General features: G+C 38.3%; 1 protein-coding gene across 3 annotated transcripts in view; it reads left to right on the top strand.

Moving 5' to 3' along the window:
• GRM1 (glutamate metabotropic receptor 1) overlaps nucleotides 1-22,517 on the top strand; it is a 297,798-nt gene that overhangs the window by 206,378 nt on the left and 68,903 nt on the right. For all 3 annotated transcript variants that reach the window (XM_023750083.1, XM_023750084.1, XM_023750085.1), the window contains one exon: nucleotides 2,128-2,363. In XM_023750083.1, coding sequence (XP_023605851.1) covers nucleotides 2,128-2,363 — 236 coding nt within the window. The remainder of the gene's footprint in view (nucleotides 1-2,127; nucleotides 2,364-22,517) is intronic.

The following is a 22,517-nucleotide window of genomic DNA, read 5'->3' as shown; positions in this document are numbered from 1 at the left end:
GTAGTTATGATATAAATGTGAATAAATCTGAATAATTAAAGTACTTCGAAGTTTTCTAAGCACACTGAGTATGTAGAAAGATAAAAGAGTTTGTCTTTATTTCTTTTGATCAATTTGACGGGCCATGATATTCAGTGATGGTGAATAGAGAGAACTTGCCAGAAAAATACTCAAGTCATTTACCACAAGGGAACAGAGAGAGTGGCCTTGTTAAAATAGGTTCACAACACCTAGAGGACTTCCTGCAGCCTTTCGGCTAACATTCCTGGGTTAGGATTTATGCCTGCACCCACATCTCCTGCACTGTTCTCTCTAGGTTCCGGCCTTACTGACTCTAAATCCCTCGACTGAGCCATGCTCATTCCTCTGTATTAGATAATCTACCAGGAACCTTCTATGCCAACCTTCCCCCTCCCCCTTCACTGGACTAATCCTTTGAATCTCAGGTCAGACATCACTTTCTTAGGAAATCCATTTCTAATTACTCTGCTCCCACTGCTCCCACCCACACTCACATACATACATACATACATACATACATACATACATACACACCAGACTAAGTTAAGTCCCCAGGCCCCTTCTCCCCATAGTACTGGTCACTTCTCCTTTCCCTACATAGCATTTGTAATTCTTGTTTAGTGTGTGTTTTCTGCACAAGTCTGTAACAGTAGGAGCAAAAGACAGCATGTCTCATTCTCAATTGAATTCTGAACCTAGCAGAGCACCTGGCACATAGTGGGTATTATGTGTTTTCTGAAGAAAGAAAAGACAGAAGGAAGGAAGGAAGGAAGGAAGGAAGGAAGGAAGGAAGGAAGGAAGGAAGGAAGGAAGGAAGGAAGGAAGGGAGGAAAGAAGGAAAGAAGGAAGGAAGGAATGGTGGATATATTTCCCCTTTCTTAGAGCATTTATTTTCAAAAACATGTCATTGTAAATTCTTTCTCTGTCCCTTTGAGATATAAAATTTCTCTCAGCTTTTTGCAAGTTTCATAACAGAAATGAAATTTCCTTTTCAAGTGACCTGGGAGCCATCCCTATAAAACGTAATCACCAAACCTAGTTTCTGTGGGAAGGTGGGAACCTAACTTAGATAAGTGGCAATTACCAAATACAGATGGCTAATCACATTGACCAAGCTCCCATCATATTGACCAAGCTCCCCTCACAATCCCCCAGCACATTCTCACTAGCTCATCCCAGCACTTAAAAGCAGATTGAGTTCAGAGTTTTGGCCTATTGGAATCGTCTTGAATAAAGTCTTCTTTGCCTATTTCACTCTGTTCAGTGCAATTTTTCTTTGACACCCTCTTGGAAAGTGATCCCGACCCCTCACATGAGGGTTGGCCTGGCTTCTATATACCCTTGAATTAAATTGGAGTTACATTATTCATGGCAGATGTGAACATTCTAGAAGGTGAACAAATAAAAATTCAAACCCACTGAATAAAATATCAGTGAATTCCCATATAATGAACAGGAGGAATAATTTATTTTGAGGAGAGAGATTGTTTTCTTTTATTGCTATTATTTTGAAATAGCACCAGGAGGGGAAAAGCATTGATCATTTCTAAGCAATGCAAATTTAAACAATGTCTAGGAGCAAAATCTGTGGTTGTCATGTTTCTGAGCTAAATCAATATTCTACCTCATGTAATGCAGCTACTATAATGGTCTGGATCGCAACCTTGAAACCTTGCTGAGTCTTGTTTCCTGGTGGTCTGGCTAGGAACTGGTGGGCTTTGTGATCTAGTGGTAAAGAGCACTGGGCTTAGAGCCAGGCTGCCTGGATAGTAGCCCGGTTTCACCTCGGTCCCAGAACATCTCCTGACTCAGTAAAAATGAGTAGCATAGCATCTGATGACTAGTATATGCTCAATAAATATTAGTTCTTATAATTGTTACTATCAGCATCTTCATCATCACTTTCACTATTTTGAAAATTAAGCAAGATTATTATGACTTCACAACTTTGTGCTCTCTGCCAAACAAATGTCATTGATGGGTAGCGATGCTGGCTTAAACTAGACTCTAGCCTTGCTGAATTGTTTCATTCATGCACAACTCTGAGCTCTATTTGTGAGATGTTTATCTTTCTCTTTCCCCACCCCAACCCCTGATTTCTTTTAGTGATGGATGGGCAGATAGAGATGAAGTCATTGAAGGTTATGAGGTGGAAGCCAACGGGGGAATCACGATAAAGCTGCAGTCTCCAGAGGTCAGGTCGTTTGATGATTATTTCCTGAAACTAAGGCTGGACACTAATACGAGGAATCCTTGGTTCCCTGAGTTCTGGCAACACCGGTTCCAGTGCCGCCTACCAGGACACCTTCTGGAAAATCCCAACTTTAAGAGAATCTGCACAGGTAACTCATGTTCACAAAATCACAACTTAGAGGTGTGGTCATCTCTTATGACCCCATCACAGCTTGCTGAATGAGAGTTATAATGTGCTAAGGCTGGCGATGCAAAGACTAAATTGCCATATTAATTTATAAAATAGCTGGAGTGAGGAGAGAGTGTGTGTGTTGCCCCAGAGATCATGTTTCTATATTCTGGAAAGAACTGCTTTGGTCTCTGGTGGGGCAAATGACAAGAAGATGTAACATCAGTAAAGGAAAAGCGAACTGAGAATTCAGGTATTCCAGAGGGAAGAAATTTTATAGCAGGCATGCTTAGGAGATGCTAGCCACAGATTATATATATATATATATATATATATATATATATATATATATATATAGCATTAGTTTGATCCTTTTTTTTCTTCTTTATGAATTGCTTCAATATACAAGTCAGGAGAAGATGAAATAATGTCACCCAGGGCCACACCACCAGCATGGGTATATGTGGGCATAGGTGGCAAGAAACTCTGAACCCTCATTTGTAAACTGGAATGACAATACAAATTGGAGCTTCTTGTGCCTTGCTTCCTGGCACATTGTTCCAGGTCTTTCAGGGGCTAGGTGCACTCCACACAATGTCCTCTTCATCCCTGACCTCCCCCCAAAACTACTATAATTTATATGTCTTAACATGCTAACTTTTATGAGTATTATCGTTACTGCATAGAGACATTGTTATTGTTATTGTCCCCTGTCCATGCTGCAAAGATAGATTATCCTTGATCTACCTTGGGGCCATTCAGAGCCAGTTGTCTATATATATATATATATATATATATATATATATATATATAAATTTATATTGTAGCATAGTTGTATAACATGTATTTCCTTTCACTAAGCTGAGGAGATATTATTCAGAGAAGTCTAGAACCCATCTATACTTACAACCCTCATGCATAACAATGTATACAGGAGAGAGAGAGAGAGAGAGAGAGAGAGAGAGAGAGAGAGAGAGAGAAGAGAGAGAGGAGAGAGAGAGAGAGAAGAGAGAGAGGAGGGAAGGGAAGGGAAGGGAAGGGAAGGGAAGGGAAGGGAAGGGAAGGGAAGGGAAGGGAAGGGAAGGGAAGGGAAGGGAGTCTATGACGCCAGACCTAGAAATGTGTTTTGGCTTGCTTTCTGGGCAAGTCAAAACACATTATACACATGATATAGAGATAAATCATAACCAAAGACAGTGAGATTTTATAAGAAAAGAAGACGGCAAATTACATGAAATATTTCTAGTGTTAATAATATTCACACTTTGACATTAGAAATTATTTAAAACACCCATCTATTTAACTTCTGTGATATATGTCTGACTTGCCGAGGTTCAGCAGGGTTCACTGGGAAACTGTCTGTTGTGCATGTATTTTCAGTCAATCACGATTATTAGAGCATCCTCAGTGTGGCTTCTTGGGAGGCTGAGAGCCAGGAAGTGGGGAAGAGAGGTGCCAAACAGCTAACGCATTTCCACACATGAATCTCAACTGACTTCTCCTTTCTCTCAACTAATAGGCCAACAGAAATTAAAAACTCGAATGAACCAATAAACTACCTAGTGCCTTCACATTATTTGCAAAATAAAGACATTGAGGGTGGATTTGGCAACAGTTTCCTTAGGTGCATGTCATTAATTTCAGCGATGGAATCCAAATGCATATCTCCTCAATACCACAATGCTTGACTTAGTATTTAGTAATATATAATTTTTATTGTTCTCTAAATTTTCCCTAATGAATTTTGTTTTCAATCTTAAACTGTGAGATCTTTAAAGATCGATAGCACTTGCAAACCTCATAGAATCTTGTACAACATTTATTGAAATCTCAGTCATTTCTTAGTAGCCAACTAATGAGTTAATTTATATTCTCTCAGTGTAGGAATGCAATGAGTCAATTTAAAGAAAATAAAAGTTAAGGACTCTTATTTTTAAAATAAAATATTTTTCATTCATTCACCATAATTTATTGAGTACCTAATATGTGCAAGGCTTTAGGAGAAGGAAATGCAGAAAACAAACAAAGCAAAAAAAGTGAAATCAATAATCTTACATTTAAGGCTGGGAAATAAATAGTAAACAAAAATAAATTTAAAAATATACATTCTTCAATTGATCCAAAGAGCATTGGAGAAGTAAAGAATGAGGATTGGGAGGTTGGATAGAGAGATTGCAGTAGAGAATGACCATAAAACGTCTCCGTGAGAAGGTGACATTTGATTGCAGATGTGGAGACTGTGAGGGTGTGAGTCATGTGAACACCGGGGTCGGGCATCTCAAGCAAGGGGAGTAGAGAATAAAAAGAAGCATCGCATGCCTGGCTTAGCGGAACAGTAAGGAGCCCAGGCAGGTTGGAGCCAGTGAGTAGGCAGAGGAGTAGGAGGTAAATCAGAGAGGCACAGAAGGGTACAGATCCTGCAGGACTTAACTGGATTTTGTGAGGATTTTCTGAGGATTTGTTCTTAGTGAGGTGGAAATCATTGGAAGTTTAAGCACAGCAGAGACATGGTTGCCAGCTTTTTCTGAAGAAAAAATATCACCCTTTCTGTAGTTTTTAAACTTTAACAGAGGGGTAAAGGCAGAAGGAAGAAGCACATTGAAAAAGCCACTAAATAAGGCAGGTAAGAATGGGGCCATGGTATTGGCAAGCGTGATGGAGAGAGGTGGCTGAAATCTGAGTAAATTTTGAACAAAAGCTGAGGGGATTTGCTGACAGAATTGTCAAGAATGACTATGGTCTACCCGGCCAGTGTGGCTTAGTGGTTGAGCATTGGCCCAGGAATCATGGTCCAATTCCTGGTCAGGGCATATGCCTGGGTTGTGGGCTCAATCCCAGTGTGGGAGGTTCAGGAGGCAGCTGGTCAATGATTATCTCTCGTCATTGATGTTTCTGTCTCTCACTCCCTCTTCCTTCCTCTCTGAAATGATATAGATATAGATATAGATATATAGATATATAGATATATATATAGACTCTAGTCTGCAAGAGCCAAGATGGTGTCACCATTTGCTGAGATGGGGAAGACTCTAAGAAAAGCAAGTGGGGGAAGAATCAGGAGCTAGATTTTGGACAAGTCTAATATGCCTATTAATGATGCCACTTTGCCATTGTGGTTCATTAGAAAAATTCAGAATAGTACTTATTAAACACTAGAGGCCTAGTGCACGGATTCGTGCACCAGTGAGGTCCCTCGGCATGGCCTTTGGGGATTAGGCTGAAACCAGCAGCCCAGTGCCACCTGTCCCTCCTGCCTGCTGCTCCCACTAATCACGGCCCTACTGTGCCTGCAGCAGGCTCGCTCCCAGTCAGTCCAGATCAGGAGAGGCTTGCACCAACTCAGCGGCACTCGCCAGCCGTGATCCCTGCTTCTGGGCCTGTTGGTCAGCTGAGCCACCAGGGGGCAGCTCCTGCACTAAGCATCTGCCCCCTGGTGGTCAGTGCATGTCATAGCAACTGGTCAACCAGTTGCTTAGGCTTTTATATATAGAGATGCTTGTATGTCTTTATGTGAGGATTTCCAAGAAAATATTTTGTGAACTGAGCTCTCAAAGAAAAGTGAGAACTCTGTGGCCATGTACAATACTACTGCATGTCATTGTACATGCAAGTGTCAAGGTTGAAGTCTAATGTCATGCAAAGTCTTGGTTAACGTTCACAGTAGCAATTAACAATCTGAAAATTTATTAATTACTCTTATATATTATGTTTGACTTTCAAAGCTATTTTTAAGATCTTCTTATGTGATTATAACCCTTAATAAGCATGTTTATGTTTGCATTTCATCTTGGAGTCAAGTTCAGCAACTATTTCTCTTTATTCTTAATTCTAAGGAAGGCAAAAGGCTTATTTAAATTTTTCTATTTGGAACTAATTCATCAAACTTATTGATATTTTCTGCTGCAGAAATTGTAGAATTTTATCTTTAGCAGTGTTTGTCTATTCTATATTTATGTGTATACTTTCATGTTCTTCAGTGTTAATCTCAGTAGTTCTATAAAATTAGCTTCCATGTTATTGAAGAACAATATAAACTTTCACTTTATCATCTTACCTAGTTGAATCCTTGAGTATCAAATATATTTCATAGTATTCAAATGAATACTGCAGACACATTTATGAAAATTAGTGTGAGGAAGTGGAAATAGCCTTTCCATACTATTATTGGTAGCTACTGTTTCTCACTCATGTATATCTCTTCTAATTGGGTCATTTTGGGTGTGTTAGAAAGTTTTGACATTGCAGTATCATAGAAACCTTTATTGAGCTTAATCTCAGATGTCACTATTTAAATAAAGAGTCATGTGTAGTAGGTTGTCAGTTTGAATATTAAGGGTCCTGAACCCAGGCTGAATAATTTGGGAATCACTGTGGTTAATTAAATAGTACTTCATACAAATACTGTATATCACTGCTTAATTAGTTGAGAATATCAAGGGATTGGAGATGTGTTAGAAAAGCACTAATTGAAACATTGAAGACTAACTTCTAAAACATGAATCATTATGAAGACAGTAGAAAGAGCAGTTATAAAGCAAATCAAAGTCATTCTCTTTCAGTAAACATCTTAGTTGCTTACAGCATTTGGGTCATGTTTGCAAGGACATAGTGCTTTATCATGCCTGATGAGAATTGCTAGAGGACTCCATGGGAACTGCGAGAGTATTGCATTTGAAACACACCACTGGGTCCCGCACTGGTTCAGTTAAGTATCTGCAGCATGACTTAGTGGACCTCTGCATCTCAATTTCTACCAACTGTAACATGATAATTTCTACTTCACACAGGTGTTATGAGAATTGAATGAAATAATACAAGCAGAATATAAAGTGTTATTATTAGTTTCACATCTCACCAGAAAGTAAATAAGATATGACATGGTGATATAATTAAAATTCATAATTTTTGAAATTATAAATTTAAAATAACTACAGTCCAGGATGTGAAAATTAGAAAAAAAACAAGCACATGACACTTCACCAGTTACCATTACATAATGCCAATTAGATATTTTCTTTTATATTTTCCTATGTAGCTTTTATAATTCTTTTCTGATTATCAAAGCAATGCATATGCTTTACCATATGCAAATTGGAAGTATGGAAAAGCATAATAAAGAGAAAGAGCATTTAGAAATTGCCCTTATGCAACTACTGATAATCACTGTTAATTTAAAACATATATTTCTACTAAATACACTATTAAAATGTGGTGTACTTTTATCTTTCTCTATTTAATTTTAAGTGATGTAGCAATATTATTTTATATACTACTTTTTTAAAATGAACACTGCCTTTTCTTTTAAATTTATCAATTTATCTTTGTCATTACATTTTTTAAAATTCTTAATGGCTGCATAACATTCTGCAAACAGATAAACTATAATTTATTTAACCACTGCATTCTTCCTACACATTTAGGCTGTTTAGAATTCTTCACAAATTAAAGAAAGAAAAAGCTGCTGTGATATAATAACAGTTCTTCTTCCTAAACCTTTTTCTTACATTTCAGATCATTTTCTTGAGATGTATTTTCAGAAGTTGAATTACTCAATGAAAAGATATAAACATTTCTAAGGCTTTCAAAAATAAGGAGTTCCAAAGACAACTCCTACTAGCACTGCATGAAATTCTATGCACTTTTATCATTTTGTTTTGCATAGCTATAATCATAGTGTGCATATAATTCTGTGTCTTATTTTCACGTAGAATTATACTTTACTTTTTGTAATGTTGATGCATAGTCTTTATAAAAACCATTTTAATAGTTCCACAATATTCTACTCAATGAAAACACTATAATTACTTAGCCATTCTTATGTTTTTGGACATTTAGTTTGCTTCCAATTTCCTTCTTATATAAAAAAATAAACAGTGAATATGGTACAAAAAGTTTTCATGGTTGTTTTTACTGCTTTTAAATTGTTCCCTCATGTCATCCACAAACTTGACAGTTCTGGGATCTCTTAAAAACATGTATTACCATTATCTTGCAATATGGCGATATTAAGATTTGCTGTGGCAAGCAGTATATCACCTGTATGAGTTTACCAGGTTCACGATGTCCTCACCAACCTTTTATACAACCTCATGAATTTACAGCCATAATTTTACTTTCTCTCCTTATTCTTTGTACCACTTGGGATCAGATGGGCACAATGCTTTTTAAAGCTAATATACCTTTGTATTTCATTATTGTCCAAGACATAATGAAAGAATTTGGATAGCATTTGTTATGCTGACCAATAGCTCAAGACTTATAAAATAATGATAGGTTGTCTGATGTGACAAAATTTCAATACTTCCAAGCTTAAGTACTCTTTTTTTCTTGTTTAAAGTATTACATATAGTATTAATATGTCTCCTTTCCCCTTATTTACCTCCCCTATCCCCCCATCCCCCAACACATGCCCTTACCCGCCTTGTGTCTGTGTCTATTGGTTATGCTTATATGCATGCATACAAGTCCTTTGGTTGATCTCTTACTCCCCACTTCCCAATGAAGTTTGACAGTCAGTTTGATGCTTCTCTGTCTCTGTATCTATTTTTGTTCATCAGTTTATGTTGTTCATTATATTCCAAAAATGAGTGAGATCATGTGATATTTATCTTTCTCTGATTAGCATAATGCTCTCCAGCTCCATCCATGCTGTTGTGAATGGTAAGAGTTATTTCTTTCTTAGAGCAGCATAGTATTCCATTGTGTAGATATACTACAGTATTTTAATCCATTCATCTGCTGATGGGCACTTAGGCTGTTTCCAAATCTTAGCTATTGTAAATTGTGCTGCTGTGAACATAGGCATACATATGTCCTTTCTAATTGGTGTTTCTGGTTTCTTGGGATATATTCCTAGGAGTGGGATTCCTGGGTCAAATGGGAGTTCCATTTTTATTTTTTTGAGGAAACTCTATACTGTTTTCCACAGTGGCTGCACCAGTCTGCATTCCCAACATCAGTGCACGAGGGTTCCTTTTTCTCCACATACTTGCCAGCACTTGTCATTTGTTGATTTGTTGATGATAGCCATTTTGACAGGTGTGAGATGGTATCTCATTGTCATTTTGATTTGCATCTTCAAGCATGAGTACTCTTGCTCCATTAGCTTGGAGGCCACCATTTACAAATTTTAGATTGGTACTAATTTTTATAATATACTAGAGGCCTGGTGCACAAAAATTTGTGCACTCGCGGGGGGGAGGTGTCCCTCAGCCCGGCCTGTGCCCTCTCGCAGTCTGGGACCACTCGGGGGATGACCACCTGCTGGCTTAGGCTTGCTCCCCGGGGGATCAGGCCCCGGGAGCGCTCCGAGGATGTCCACTTGCCAGCAGGGAGCAGGCCTAAGCTGCAGTCAGACATCCTTAGTGCTGCTGAGGAGGCGAGAGAGACTCCCACCACCACCACCACTGTGCTGGCAGCCGTCAGCCTGGCTTGTGGATGAACAGAGCTCCCCCTGTGGGAGCACACTGACCACCAGGGAGAAGCTCCTGCATTGAACGTCTGCCCCCCCGGGGGGTCAGTGTGTGTCATAGTGACCAGTCATTCTCAGCCGTTCTGCTGTTAGGGTCAATTTGCATATTACCCTTTTATTATATAGGATTTGCTTCATGATTAGATTTCAAGCTTCATGGACTTTCCATTTTGAATTACGTTACTATGTAAGATTTGATAAGATTGGTCTATTATCATTTGATTCAGATTAAGATACTCTAAACTGAGATAGATTCATATTTATTTCTGCCCATTAGGTCCTAGGGCAGTGATGGTGAACCTATGACACGCGTGTCAGAGGTGACATGCGAACTCATTTTTTTGGTTGATTTTTCTTTGTTAAATGGCATTTAAATATATAAAATAAATATCAAAAATATGTCTTTGTTTTACTACAGTTGCAAATATCAAAAATTTTCTATATGTGACATAGCACCAGAGTTAAGTTAGGGTTTTTCAAAATGCTGACACGCTGAGCTCAAAAGGTTCGCCATCACTGTCCTAGGGTAATAACTTCTCTTTTCCTTGAAAGTTTGGCCCGAATGCCAATATGCATTCCTAGAGAATATTATTTGCCTACAACATGGAAATTAGTACTATTAATTAGAGATTGTGGGAGACTTCACAATTCCCCACCCTTCCCTATGTCTATGCTCTTTGAAATATGACTTTACAGATCCTCGCATTAAGAGGTAGAGTTTTATTTCCTATGTCTTGAATCTGGATTGACCTTATAATTTACTAGTTTCAAGTCTAGGCCTCAAGAGGTTTAACTTATTTCCATTCATTTTCTTGGAATCCTCTCCCAACTATATGTACAAGCCTGAGTTAGCCTTCTAATATATGAGTGATAACATGGAGCATAAAAAGGATGACCTCTCAGTTGAGGTCATCCTGGATAAGCCAGTCCCCAGTCAATCCACTAGCTGACTGTTGATACATGAGCAAGCCTAGTTGAGATGAGTCATATCCAATTCAGAATAGCAGAACATCCCAGTTAACCTCCTGATTTATAAACTAAATAAAAGAGTTGTTATTTTAAGCCACTAAGCCTTGGGGTGGTTTGTTATGCAGCATTATGTAGCAATAGATAATTGATAAAGGGTCTTCATCGACTTATAATTTATGACCGTCATGAGGAACAATATAGCTGGTTTAAGTAAATATTTTAATTAATTTAATTTAATTAGATTTTCAACTCAATGCTAGAGTCTTTCCTCATAGAAGAAGAATGGGCCTGGCTGGGGTGGCTCAATGGTTGAGCATCAACCCATGAACCAGGAGGTCATGGTTCAATTCCTGGTCAGGACACATGCCCAGGGTTGCAGGCTCTATCTCCAGTGGGGGGCATGCAGGAGGTAGCCGATCTATGATTCTCTCTCATCATTGATGTTTCTATCTCTCTTCCTCTCCCTTCCTCTCTGAAATCAATAAAAAAAATTTTTTTAAAGAAGAATGGTACAACAATACACCCTGTATCTCATGGAACAAAGCCAGTGATTTTTATAGATCCTGCAATACACAGCATGTAAAACTCCCTGACCCCAGGCAGTAAAACTACTATACTTGGGAATTCTAGTGTGCATATAGGAAGTACTAACAAATGGGGTTTGCTAGTGCTGAGCCAAACAAACACCCTCAAAACAAAGTAGTCATAGGTTCTCATACAATGCTGGTAGAAGTTACTTTATGGAAAAATGTTTCAAAAGCTTTGAATGTCATCTTAGTCAGTTTGGGCTGCTATAACAAATCACTATAGACTAGTGGCTTAAACCACAAACATTTACTTGTCACACTTCTGGAGGCTGGGAGGTCTGAGATCGGAGTGCCAGCATGGTTGGATGTTGGTAAGGGTCCTCTTCCTGTTTCCTCACGTGGTAGAGAAAGAAAGGAAGCAAGCTCTCTTATAATGGCATGAATCCCATCATGAGGACTTCTCTCAAGACTTAATTACCTCCAAAAACACTATCTCCAATTATTAGTACATTAGGGATTAGGGTTTAAACATGAATTCTGAGAGTACACAAACATTCAGTCAATAGCAAATGTGTCTATATCTTTTGGTTGGAACAGTAAAAATAAACTAACCCTGCCTGTGTCACATCTGGACATTATAATTCTCAGACAAATCACATTAATTATCACACATAGATGAAACTCTGAAAATAATATCACACTACAAGCAAAGTCTTGGTCTGCCTATCTCTTATTAGTATTTTTGACTTGAAGTCAAATATGATAGCAAATAGCTACATGTGTCTACTTATATTAAAAATAATTGAAATGTAATAAAATTAAACATTGCAGTTTCTCAACCTCATTAGCTACATTTCATGTGTCAATAGCCACATATGGCTAGTGGCTACAGTGTGGACAGGACAGATGCAAACTTTTCCATAATTATAGAAAGTTCTACTGAACAATCCTGCATTCTACATTTCTAACCCTATAAAGTAAATTGGATTGCTTCTATGGTTATTTGGATTTAATTCACAAGTTAATGTTTTGAGCATGATCACTTGTTAAATATCCTGACCACTACACCAGCAGAAAAAATATTATGAGACAAGGCTTGCACTTTGCTTGGTGATTCCCATAGAGCAGCCACACCAAATAAGGTGGACTGATTCTCACAAAGACCAGGTATATCTTCACTCACCTGTTTAAATTTAATATCGTTCCTTATTCCATGCCATTTAAAAAAATCCTCACCTGAGGATATGTTTTTATTGATTTTAGAGGGAGAGGAAAGGAGATGGAGAGAAAGAGAGAGAGAGAGAGAGAGAGAGAGAGAGAGAGAGAGAGAGAAAGAAACACCAGTGTGGGAGAGAAACATTGATCTGTTGTGTCCAGCACATGCCCTGACCGGGGTTAGAAACCAAAACCTGGGTATGTGCCCAGACCAGGAAGTGAACATGTGACCCTTCAGTGAATGGGACAACACTCCAACCACTGAGCAATACTGGCCAGGGTGATTCCATGCCATTTTTAATGATTTGATGGATTTATAGAAACATGTACATGTTCTATCATTTAAAACTAATAAAAGTTGATGCATGGACATAAGTTTTCCATCCTTTTACTGTACATGCACCTTGATTCTGTTCTCAAAGGCCTTGAATGATGTTTTATTTTTTAATAGAAACACTTATCTTTTAATAGAAACATTTAACTTACAGTTGCATAATATTGGATATGCTAGTGAACTTTGTTACGATGTCTGCAAACTACTTACTTTGAGATGGCTTAAAGTTCTTATACCCATGATTATTAGAATTTGGATCAATGTATTAAAAAAATTCTTTGGGAGTTCCATTTCCAGTTTTTTGAGGAAACTCCATACTGTCTTCCATAGTGGCTGCACCAGTCTGCATTCCCACCAGCAGTGCACAAGTGTTCCTTTTTCTCCACATCCTCTCCAGCACTTGTCCTTTGTTGATTTGTTGATGATAGCCAGTCTGACAGGTGTGAGATGGTACCTCATTGTTGTTTTGATTTGCATCTCTCGGATGATTAGTGACTTTGAGCATGTTTTCATATGTCTCTTGGCTTTCTGAATGTCCTCTTTTGAAAGGTGTCTATTTAGATCCTTTGCCCATTTTTTGATTGGATTGTTTATCTTCTTTTTGTTAAGTTGTATGAGTTCCCTATAAATTTTGGAGATTAGGCCCTTATCAGATATGACGTTGGCAAATATGTTTTCCCACGCAGTGGGTTTTCTTGTTGTTTTGTTGATGGTTTCTTTTGCTATGCAGAAGCTTTTTATTTTGATGTAGTCCCATTTGTTCATTTTCTCTTTAGTTTCAAGTGCCCTAGGAGCTGTATCAGTGAAGAAATTGCTTCGGCATATGTCTGAGATTTTGTTGCCTTTGGATTCTTCTAGAATTTTTATGGTTTCCTGTCGTACATTTAAGTCCTTTATCCATTTTGAGTTTATTTTTGTGTATGGTGTAAGTTGGTGGTCTAGTTTCATTTTCTTGCATATATCTGTCCAATTTTCCCAACACCATTTATTGAAGAGACTATCTTGGCTCCATTGTATGTTCTTGCCTCCTTTGTCAAATATTAATTGAGCATATTGGTTCGGGCCGATTTCTGGGGTCTCTATTCTATTCCATTGATCTATATGTCTGTTCTTGGCCAGTACCAGGAAGTTTTGAGAACAGTGGCTTTGTAATACAGCTTGATATCTGGTATTGAGATCCCACCTACTTTGTTCTTTCTCAGGATTGCTGCAGCTATTCGGGGTCTTTTTTTATTCCAGATGAATTTTTGGAGAGTTCGTTCTAGATCTGTGAAGTATGCCGTTGGTATTTTAATGGGTTTGACCCTGTGATCCCACTTCTAGGAATATATCTCAAGAAAACAGAAACACCAATCAGAAAGGATATATGCACCCATATGTTCATAGCAGCACAATTCACCATAGCTAAGATCTGGAAACAGCCTAAGTGCCCATCAGTAGATGAATGGATTAGAAAACTGTGGTACATCTACACGATGGAATACTATGCTGCTGTAAAAAAGAAGGAACTCTTACAATTTGCAATGGCATGGATGGAGCTGGAGAGCATTATGCTAAGTGAAATAAGCCAGTCAATGAAGGAAAAATACCACATAATCTCACTCATTCATGGATAATAGAGACCATTATAAACTTTTGAACAATAATAGATACAGAGGCAGAGCTGCCTCACACAGATTGTCAAACTGCAGCGGGAAGGCCGGGGAGGGTTGGGGGGCAGGAGGGAGGGGGGTAAGAGATCAACCGAAGGACTTGTATGCATGCATATGAGCATAACCAATGGACATAAGACACTGGGGGGTAGGGGAAGCCGGGGTATTGTCAAGGGCGGGGAAAAAAAAGGACACATATGTAATACCCTTTGTAATGCTTTAAGCAATAAAAAAAAATTTCTTTGACAGATCAGTTTTCTCCTTAATAATCAACTTATATATTTCCAAAGTTTTATGGTCTAGCCTACTTCCTGAACAATTTTGAGAGTGAATGCTTTTAATGATTAAAACTTATAGCTGTTCTTCATAAAGAGTTTAACCTGGCATAAGAGTCGAGTATATATTTAGGTTGTCCCAAACAGGGTTACTCCACATCTTATATGTCGTGTTACTTCTGTGACCTTAAGTTAAGAGATAGCCAGGCATTTCTCCAGCAAAATGTGTTTATTTGGGAACAACAAAGACTTGCATTTCAGGACATGTGCTCTAATGGCGGACCATGCTCAAGTCCAGATAAGCAAAGGAGGGGACTCCTTTCATGAACTTGGGAGGGGCTTTTTAAACAAAGAGTTCATTGGAAGAAACTGAAATTTCAAATAGAGTGACTTTCTATTGGCTGAGTTATAGAAGTCTCCCAGTGGCTAAGCTGTTACTGGCAAGAAGGAGTCTTTTCTTCCTCCTGTGAGGTGGGGTGGTAGTATGAATTGCTGTACTAAAGCACATCTCTTCTTGTTGGTGTCAGTAGTGTGCCTTGAGTGACATGTGGGTGAAAGTTTTTTCTTTAAGCCTCCCGACTCCATTTCAAATGAGATTTTTTGTTTATTAATTTTTACTTCTCACCAGGACTATAGTTTTTCATTTCATGTCTTGTACACATTTGGTGCTGGGGAATTTCACACAAAGTAAAAATTATAATTTCAGCCATAATAAAACGTTATAGTCCTTCTTATGATGGGTCTGACCAAATATACTTGGAGTTTGGCTCATTTACACTATTTTACCTTTTTTATAGTTTTATTGAGGACAATTGCCATATAGTAAAATTCACATATTTAAAATGCACAGTTTGATAAATTTTGACATATGTAAATGCCCAAAAAGCAATCATGACTCTCAAAATAATGAAAATATCACCCCCCAGATTCCTTTGTGTCATGATGAAAATTCCTCCCTCCAAACACTCCCTATCCTTCCCCACTCCTATCCAGAAGCAATCACTTATTGGTTTTCTGTCACTATAGTTAATTTGCAATTGCTGCACTTTAATATGAATGAAATTGTACATTGTAAACTCTTTTCTGTCTGCCTTCTTCTACTCAGCATAATTATTGTGATGAGATTCAATATTGTATTGCATATATCAGCAGTTCATTCCTTTTAATTGCCAAGTAGTGTTCTATTATATGGATATATCACAATTTATTCATTCATCATCTGGTGATAGGCATTTAAGTTGTTTCCAGATTTTGGTTATTACAAATAAAGCTGCTTTTAAAATCCATATACAAGTATTTGTATAGAAATATGCTTTTATTTCTTTTGGCTCAAATTCTAGAAGTAGAATGGCTGGATCTTGCAGTAGCTATATGTTTATGAAGTTGACTTTGAGCTGGTGGTAAGTGGCAGTAAAATATATAGTCTGGATAACAATTGCCCTTGAAGGATGGCCTTAATGTCAGTTGATTGGTTGAAAAATGTCCTTTCAGTGTATGTGATAACTTGGAAGTCAGAAAAAAATCATAGGACTAGAATGGACAGCACACTGTCTATTTATCATTTCAGGGACATGAATATTTCTTTATTTCTTAAATATTCAGAGGGAAGCATTTTTAAATGAATGCAATATTTATTGTGAAGGTCAATTTCATGCAATAAGAAAGCTAGTTGGTTTCGCCATGGGGGTCTTTTATTTTCTACTTTCTGCAGTTGGCTGGAGGCTAATACATCATGCATAACAGCTAATGAGAGGTGCATGTTTTCTACTGCTGCCTTAACAAATAATCACAAAGTTAGCAGCTTAAAAATAACACCCTTTTAGTATCTCACAGTCCTGTAGGTCAGAAGTCACAGGATGACATGGCTCAATTGAGTCTTGTGTAGTGTCTCAGAAGGCTCTGTGGATACATGCTTCCTAAACTCATTTAGGTTGTTGACTGAATTCTGTTCTTTGCAGTTGTAGTACAGAAGTCCTTGTTTCTTTGCTGTGTGTCAGCCAGCAGCTGTTTCTATAAGTTTCCCACATGCTTTTTCATGCTTCCCATATGTCTGCTCCAGCAAGGGTAGGCCAAGTTCCTCTCACGCTTTAGATCTCTTCAATATGCGCTCTGTTACATTTCTCTATCTCCAGCAAGAAAAAGCTTTCTGCCTGTGAGTCTCCTGTGGTTTACATGGGTCCACCTGGATAATACAGAGAAATCCTCGTATTTCTAAAGGCCTCAATCTTAGTTATATCTGCAAAGTACCTTTGCCATGTAAGATAGCATTCACAGGTTCCAGATTTGGGCATCTGTAGGTGGCCATTCTGCTTACCACAAAAAGTTAAAAACTGTTACTCCTTTTCTATTTCCTAAAAGACCCTTTATTATTTTAGTAAATGATCACTGCAACCCCTTAATATCATCTCTCATAGGAGTATTTGCAGGCATTTAGCAGACGCTGGTTTACCTCACATATGTGATTGCTTGTGGGCTGCTTGTGGGCTGTTGTTTTTTGTTGTTGTTTGTTTGTTGTGTGTGTGTGTGTGTGTGTGTGTGTTTTTCTCCTAACATGACTAACAAGTCTTTTCCCCCTATCTCTGTGATGGTTCTAGATTCTAGGATCTATTGCATAGATTACCAAATTGACAAAATGTGTTTTTCATTGATAACTGTGCTTCATTAAACCTAAATACTTATCTGTACATATTATTTGGGACAATGGTCAGGAAAGGAATTAGAAGTAGATTTACTCCATTTCCTGGAAGTATTGTGGTGAATCATCTGTCATCATTAGGTAGGATTCAGCTGGTAGGAGACACTTGGGTTCCCTGGTAATAGATCTTTGCTGTCATTGAGGAAGGAGTTAAGCTCCTCTTCATACGGGTGTGAACAATGGCAGTAATGGCTGTGAGTGCTTAAAATCTCAGAAACAAAAGCCTAAATCCTGAGATGTTGATTCTGGTGTTCTCTCTCTCTCTCTCTCTCTCTCTCTCTCTCTCTCTCTCTCTCATTTCCTATAAGTCTAGAAAAATACAATGGGGGAAAAGCAAAACAGATTATTATTATCAAATCCTTGATCTTAGGCTAATTTTCTATTATTCCTCCCTTTGCCTTTCTCATCCTTCAACCATTTCACTGCTAATTAGGATTCTAACAGGACTGGACAGTGGTTGAGAAATGAAATATGGGTACATCAAGCCTAATGACTAGCCCCAGTGTGAGGTTTGGGGAATGAGAAACTAAAATCAGTGACCAGAAAGTGTGGCTCTTCAGTCATCCTTGTTAGTCCCTAGAATGCCTGTGACAGTCATGGGTGACTGAGTGGCTTTGTTCTCAACCTATGGATGACCTTTAATATAAAGATCTGGGCATAACTAGAATTCAGATTATTTTACAGGATAAAGAAGTTGGGCCCAGAAGAGTTATTGTCTTGTGTATAGCCACACAACACAAATGTCATGTAAACTTTCTCATATAATAGCCTATTATCCTCCTGGATACATATGGGGAAGCTGAGGCCAGAATTTGTTATTAACTTACAGTTACTATGACTAGCTTACATTGGTCACTATGAATACACTAAGACCAGAAAGTAAGTCTGTTGTTCTTTCTCCATACATGCTTCCCACCAGTTTATGTCAGGCAGGTGTGGAACAGTCGTAGGGAAAGCAGATATGCTGTACTAGAGTGGCATATGGTGTGGAAAGTACCTGACATGTCATTATCTGCATCTTTACACACCACTAAAGTGCCATGATGCCTTATTTCCCACTAATAAATCACTATAAACATGAGGTCTTTGCCTTGACAACCTTATTTTCTCTCAGCCCAAGAATATTCCGTTGATATATGACCAGACCTCATTCTTGCACAAATTCCTCTGTAAAGAATTTATTTTCATTTAGAAGCCCTTTTTTCCCCTTTGAAACTCAGCTAAAATTTAATGAGAAAAAATATCTATTGTGCAGTCTCACTCTTAAAGCTAATAAGAGTCTTCAGATGAAGAAGTTTTATAGGTACTATCTGCACTCAGTTAGGAATAATTTAGAAATGAATAAGAAATTCTTTTCATTGACTGATATTTTGCAGATCAAATCTGAAACCTCTTGAACTTTGTTATTGCTTCATGCAGATTGTAAGGCTTCAGAACTTGGCAGTGGTTTTGAAACTCCTCCAGGAAGGTATTAATAGTGTCATAACTTGTATTTATGTAATGTCCCTTTTTCAACTGGTTTAAATCACTTGCACATTGTTTAAGTCTGTCTCTATTACATGAATATAAAGTTGTTAAGTGGAAGGCCTCACTGTCCGCATTTTATAAGTAGGAGCCCTAAGGGTCAATGAAGGACACATAATTCTCCAGTAGGTATTTCCCAGCTCTGAATCCCTCTCTGGGGAAGTTGCTGTCACTACTGAGAAGCCTCTTATTTGCATTACATTGCATTACTATTCATTCTGTTTCAACTTCTGCTTCATCCCAATTCCCAGCTCCTGTGTCCCTCTTCTCTTTATTTGCCCACCCACTAATTTCCATCAATACCCTCTTTCTACTCCAAGTTCTGGAACCACATTCTTAATCTTCAAAGTGTGTGGGTCTCTCCAGGGGGCTCTGGGCCTCAATAACATGATTCTTTTCAGTGGATCTACGGTGGAGGCAGGAATCTTCACTGGAGCAAATACCTTCAAAGGGTCCAATGCTGATAATTGTTGAGAAAAGTGCCTCATGATCAATCCTGAGGAAAGGGCTTTAGAATCTTGAGCCTATGACCTAGGCCTAGTATATAACAGGTCATTTGTCTTAGGTTAGGTTGAGTTCCTGAGAGGTAGAAACAGAGGCAGAGATTCTTTTGCTAATGATTTATTGAGATGTGTTCTCAACAGAAGGAGAGGGAGGGAAGCCAGCTTTTCATAGAATTTAGGGTCTGTGCTATGGCAGAAATTTAAAAAGCACTGCCTCCAACCACTTTCCTGGCAGAAAATTCTTTTTGTAAGATACAGCACAATGATGTCATTGGTAAAGTATGAGTTGCCATTTTCAATGATGGTATAATCCAAGCTCAAAGTTTGGAGGTTTAGAGAGCAAGAGAGTCTGGGGTTGGGTGGGTAGGGAAAAGATGGATCAGGGCTGAAATTACTTGAGTCTAACAAGCTCAGGTCTAAGAAGGCTTCTATGTGGCCTGTCCCTGTCTGTTTTAATCTGAATTTGGTGTGGGGCCCAAGCTCCAACAAATGGGAAAATGTTAACTTTGCTTTCTTTGCTTGCTTAGTTCACCCATCTTCCTCAGGATATCATGTGTGTCTATGGCTTAAAAGAAGACTCATGAGTTTATGGATGCTTAGAATATTTGCTGTAGACAGCCATCGAGGAAATTAGGCCTAAAAGCATAGGGACTTCCTTTGACTTATTGCTTCAAATTTAAAACCCTCTGACTGGCTATTTAAAATTTAATAAATAATATCTATTATTATTGTTATCTTTATTAACCATGTTAATAGAGGATCCATCAATCAGACATCCTTAGTGCTACCGTGGAGGCAGGAGAACTTCTGGCTGAGCAACGCTCTCTGTGTTCCCACAGACCACCAGGGGGCAGCTCCTGCATTGAGTCTTCCCCCTTGTGGTCAATGTGCATCATAGCAACCAGCCGTTCAGTTATTCAGTTGATTGGCATATTAGCCTTTTATTATATAGGATTGTTGTCTAAGAACTCTATTTAGTTTCATGAAAACAAGCAAGGTATGCTTCAATTGCAGGTGGGTCTGTTCTGACAATATGATAGTGGTTTTGCAATTAGGCATAGGGGATGTGTTGTGGTGGATTTCTGGAAGCAAAATGGCCCTCAGTTATCCTTGCTCTTTATATACAAGGCTACTCTGGACATCAAAAAAATACATCACATTCAAAGAAGCTAAGGACAATAGAAACTTAACAATAAACCATTATATTCCTTGGTACACAAAAGAGTATTTTCTCTCTGTACTAATGTAATTTTAAAAAATCCACTGAGGCAATTTTATGCTGTTCAGTCTACATGAGTAGTTGTAGAAATACCTGGTGATTCTGATTCAGCAGTTGTTGAGGCGAAGGAAAATCATCATTGCCTTCACTTTATAGTTCTTGAGCTATCAGGGGGCACAGCTGAAAAATCAATGCCCAGTGTTTTTAGAGGATATGCTTTTAATGGTTTTCCTGTTGACCTCATCACTAGAAAAACTTCTAGATCAATGTGGCAGTGTCATGCTGATCAGTCTATTTCATGGTTTTCTCTTCCCAAATATTTCTGAGCACATGCAGGGTGAATATACATACCTTGGTTCCAGTGCTCATTTCTCAGCAAACTAATCTTTACATTGACTTTTTAGTTAATGGCAGAATTTATCTCTGCTGCTGCCTTTTTGTTCCTCCCTGTGTAAGAAATCAGTTCAGGGGGACAAATGGCAAATCTCTAACCTCATCAGAGTGCTATGACAGCTCAGCATGCCCTGTGTTAATTAGAAGGAAGCTTCTTCTTCTATGTCAAGCTCATTTGAAGAATTTTGAAAAAATATCAGGGCTCAAAATAGTACAGTTCTTTGAATGCACACACACATAGCAGTATTTAATGTAAAGCATGTGCAAGTGAACACAAGCACAATCATGCACACACACACACAGAGTATTAAAAAGTTCTACTATCACTGAATTTTACAGCTGGAACTAGGATGGACCTCAAACAACACAGGTTTTGGTCTAAATCTTGTACATCAGCCTAGACTTATACCTTTATGATGAGCTACAGGTATCCATTTTTTTTCTTTAATGTAGCCTTGGTTATGACTAACCCTGTCCATCATTTCTGCTATCACACTTTTGAACCTTAGTGGGTAGTGTGTGTTAAGGTCTCTGTGCTCCTCCTTCTCTCTAGAGTTGGATACTTGTTTATGTGTTTTTGAGAATCAAATAAATACATAGAGGGGTGGGGGGAACACTCATTTCATCCAAATTCCAAGGTGTAATGGGAGATAATTGTCTTTGTTACACTTTGGGTACCAAAATGAACAAGGAATAAGTGTAGACAAAGAATCATCTTGACTACATTTGTGCTTGTCTCATATATCTTCATCTAAGAATAACTAGAAACCATGGGGGAGGAGGGGAATCTTGATAGGTTGCCCAGTTATTTCCGTTGAACCGAATCCCATGATTGAAGCATCATCCAAAAAGGGTGTAACACCTGGCATCCTAGAAAGCAAAGTTCCCATAAGGCACTAAAAGTCTCACAGTCAACAGAAATATTGGTGCAGAGATGCTAAATTCCATATGCTCCTTAAGAGTGTTTTTGATGAGTGTGTTTTGATAATTTTGAGCAAGGTTAGTTTGCAAAGACCTGACCCCAACAGTGAGGTTAGCAGTCTATGTCAACTACACGCACAGAGCATGGATGTGGCTTGAGAGAATCCCTTGTGGTACTTTTGAGCCTCCTCATAGTTTGTTCTTATCACATGGCTTCCAAACTGATTTTTGCCAACCAAATCTGTATGCCTGCCTCCAGGTTCACTTGTTTAATTAGATTCTTATGTTAACCTTCAGTGGGTATCTCCACTTAGAAAAGAAAAAGCACTTCTAGCTGTTTAAGTGCATGGACAACAATTGTGTCTAAAAAAACATCGATCCTGGAGCATTCTGGGAACTCATATAACCTTGGGAAATCAGTTAATAGTTTCCCGTG

The sequence above is a fragment of the Myotis lucifugus genome, unplaced genomic scaffold, assembly GCF_000147115.1.
Source record: "Myotis lucifugus unplaced genomic scaffold, Myoluc2.0 scaffold_11, whole genome shotgun sequence".
Classification (NCBI taxonomy): Eukaryota; Metazoa; Chordata; class Mammalia; order Chiroptera; family Vespertilionidae; genus Myotis; species Myotis lucifugus.
The sequence above is the reverse complement of the archived record's forward strand: the minus strand, read 5'-3'. Positions and strand labels throughout refer to the sequence as shown.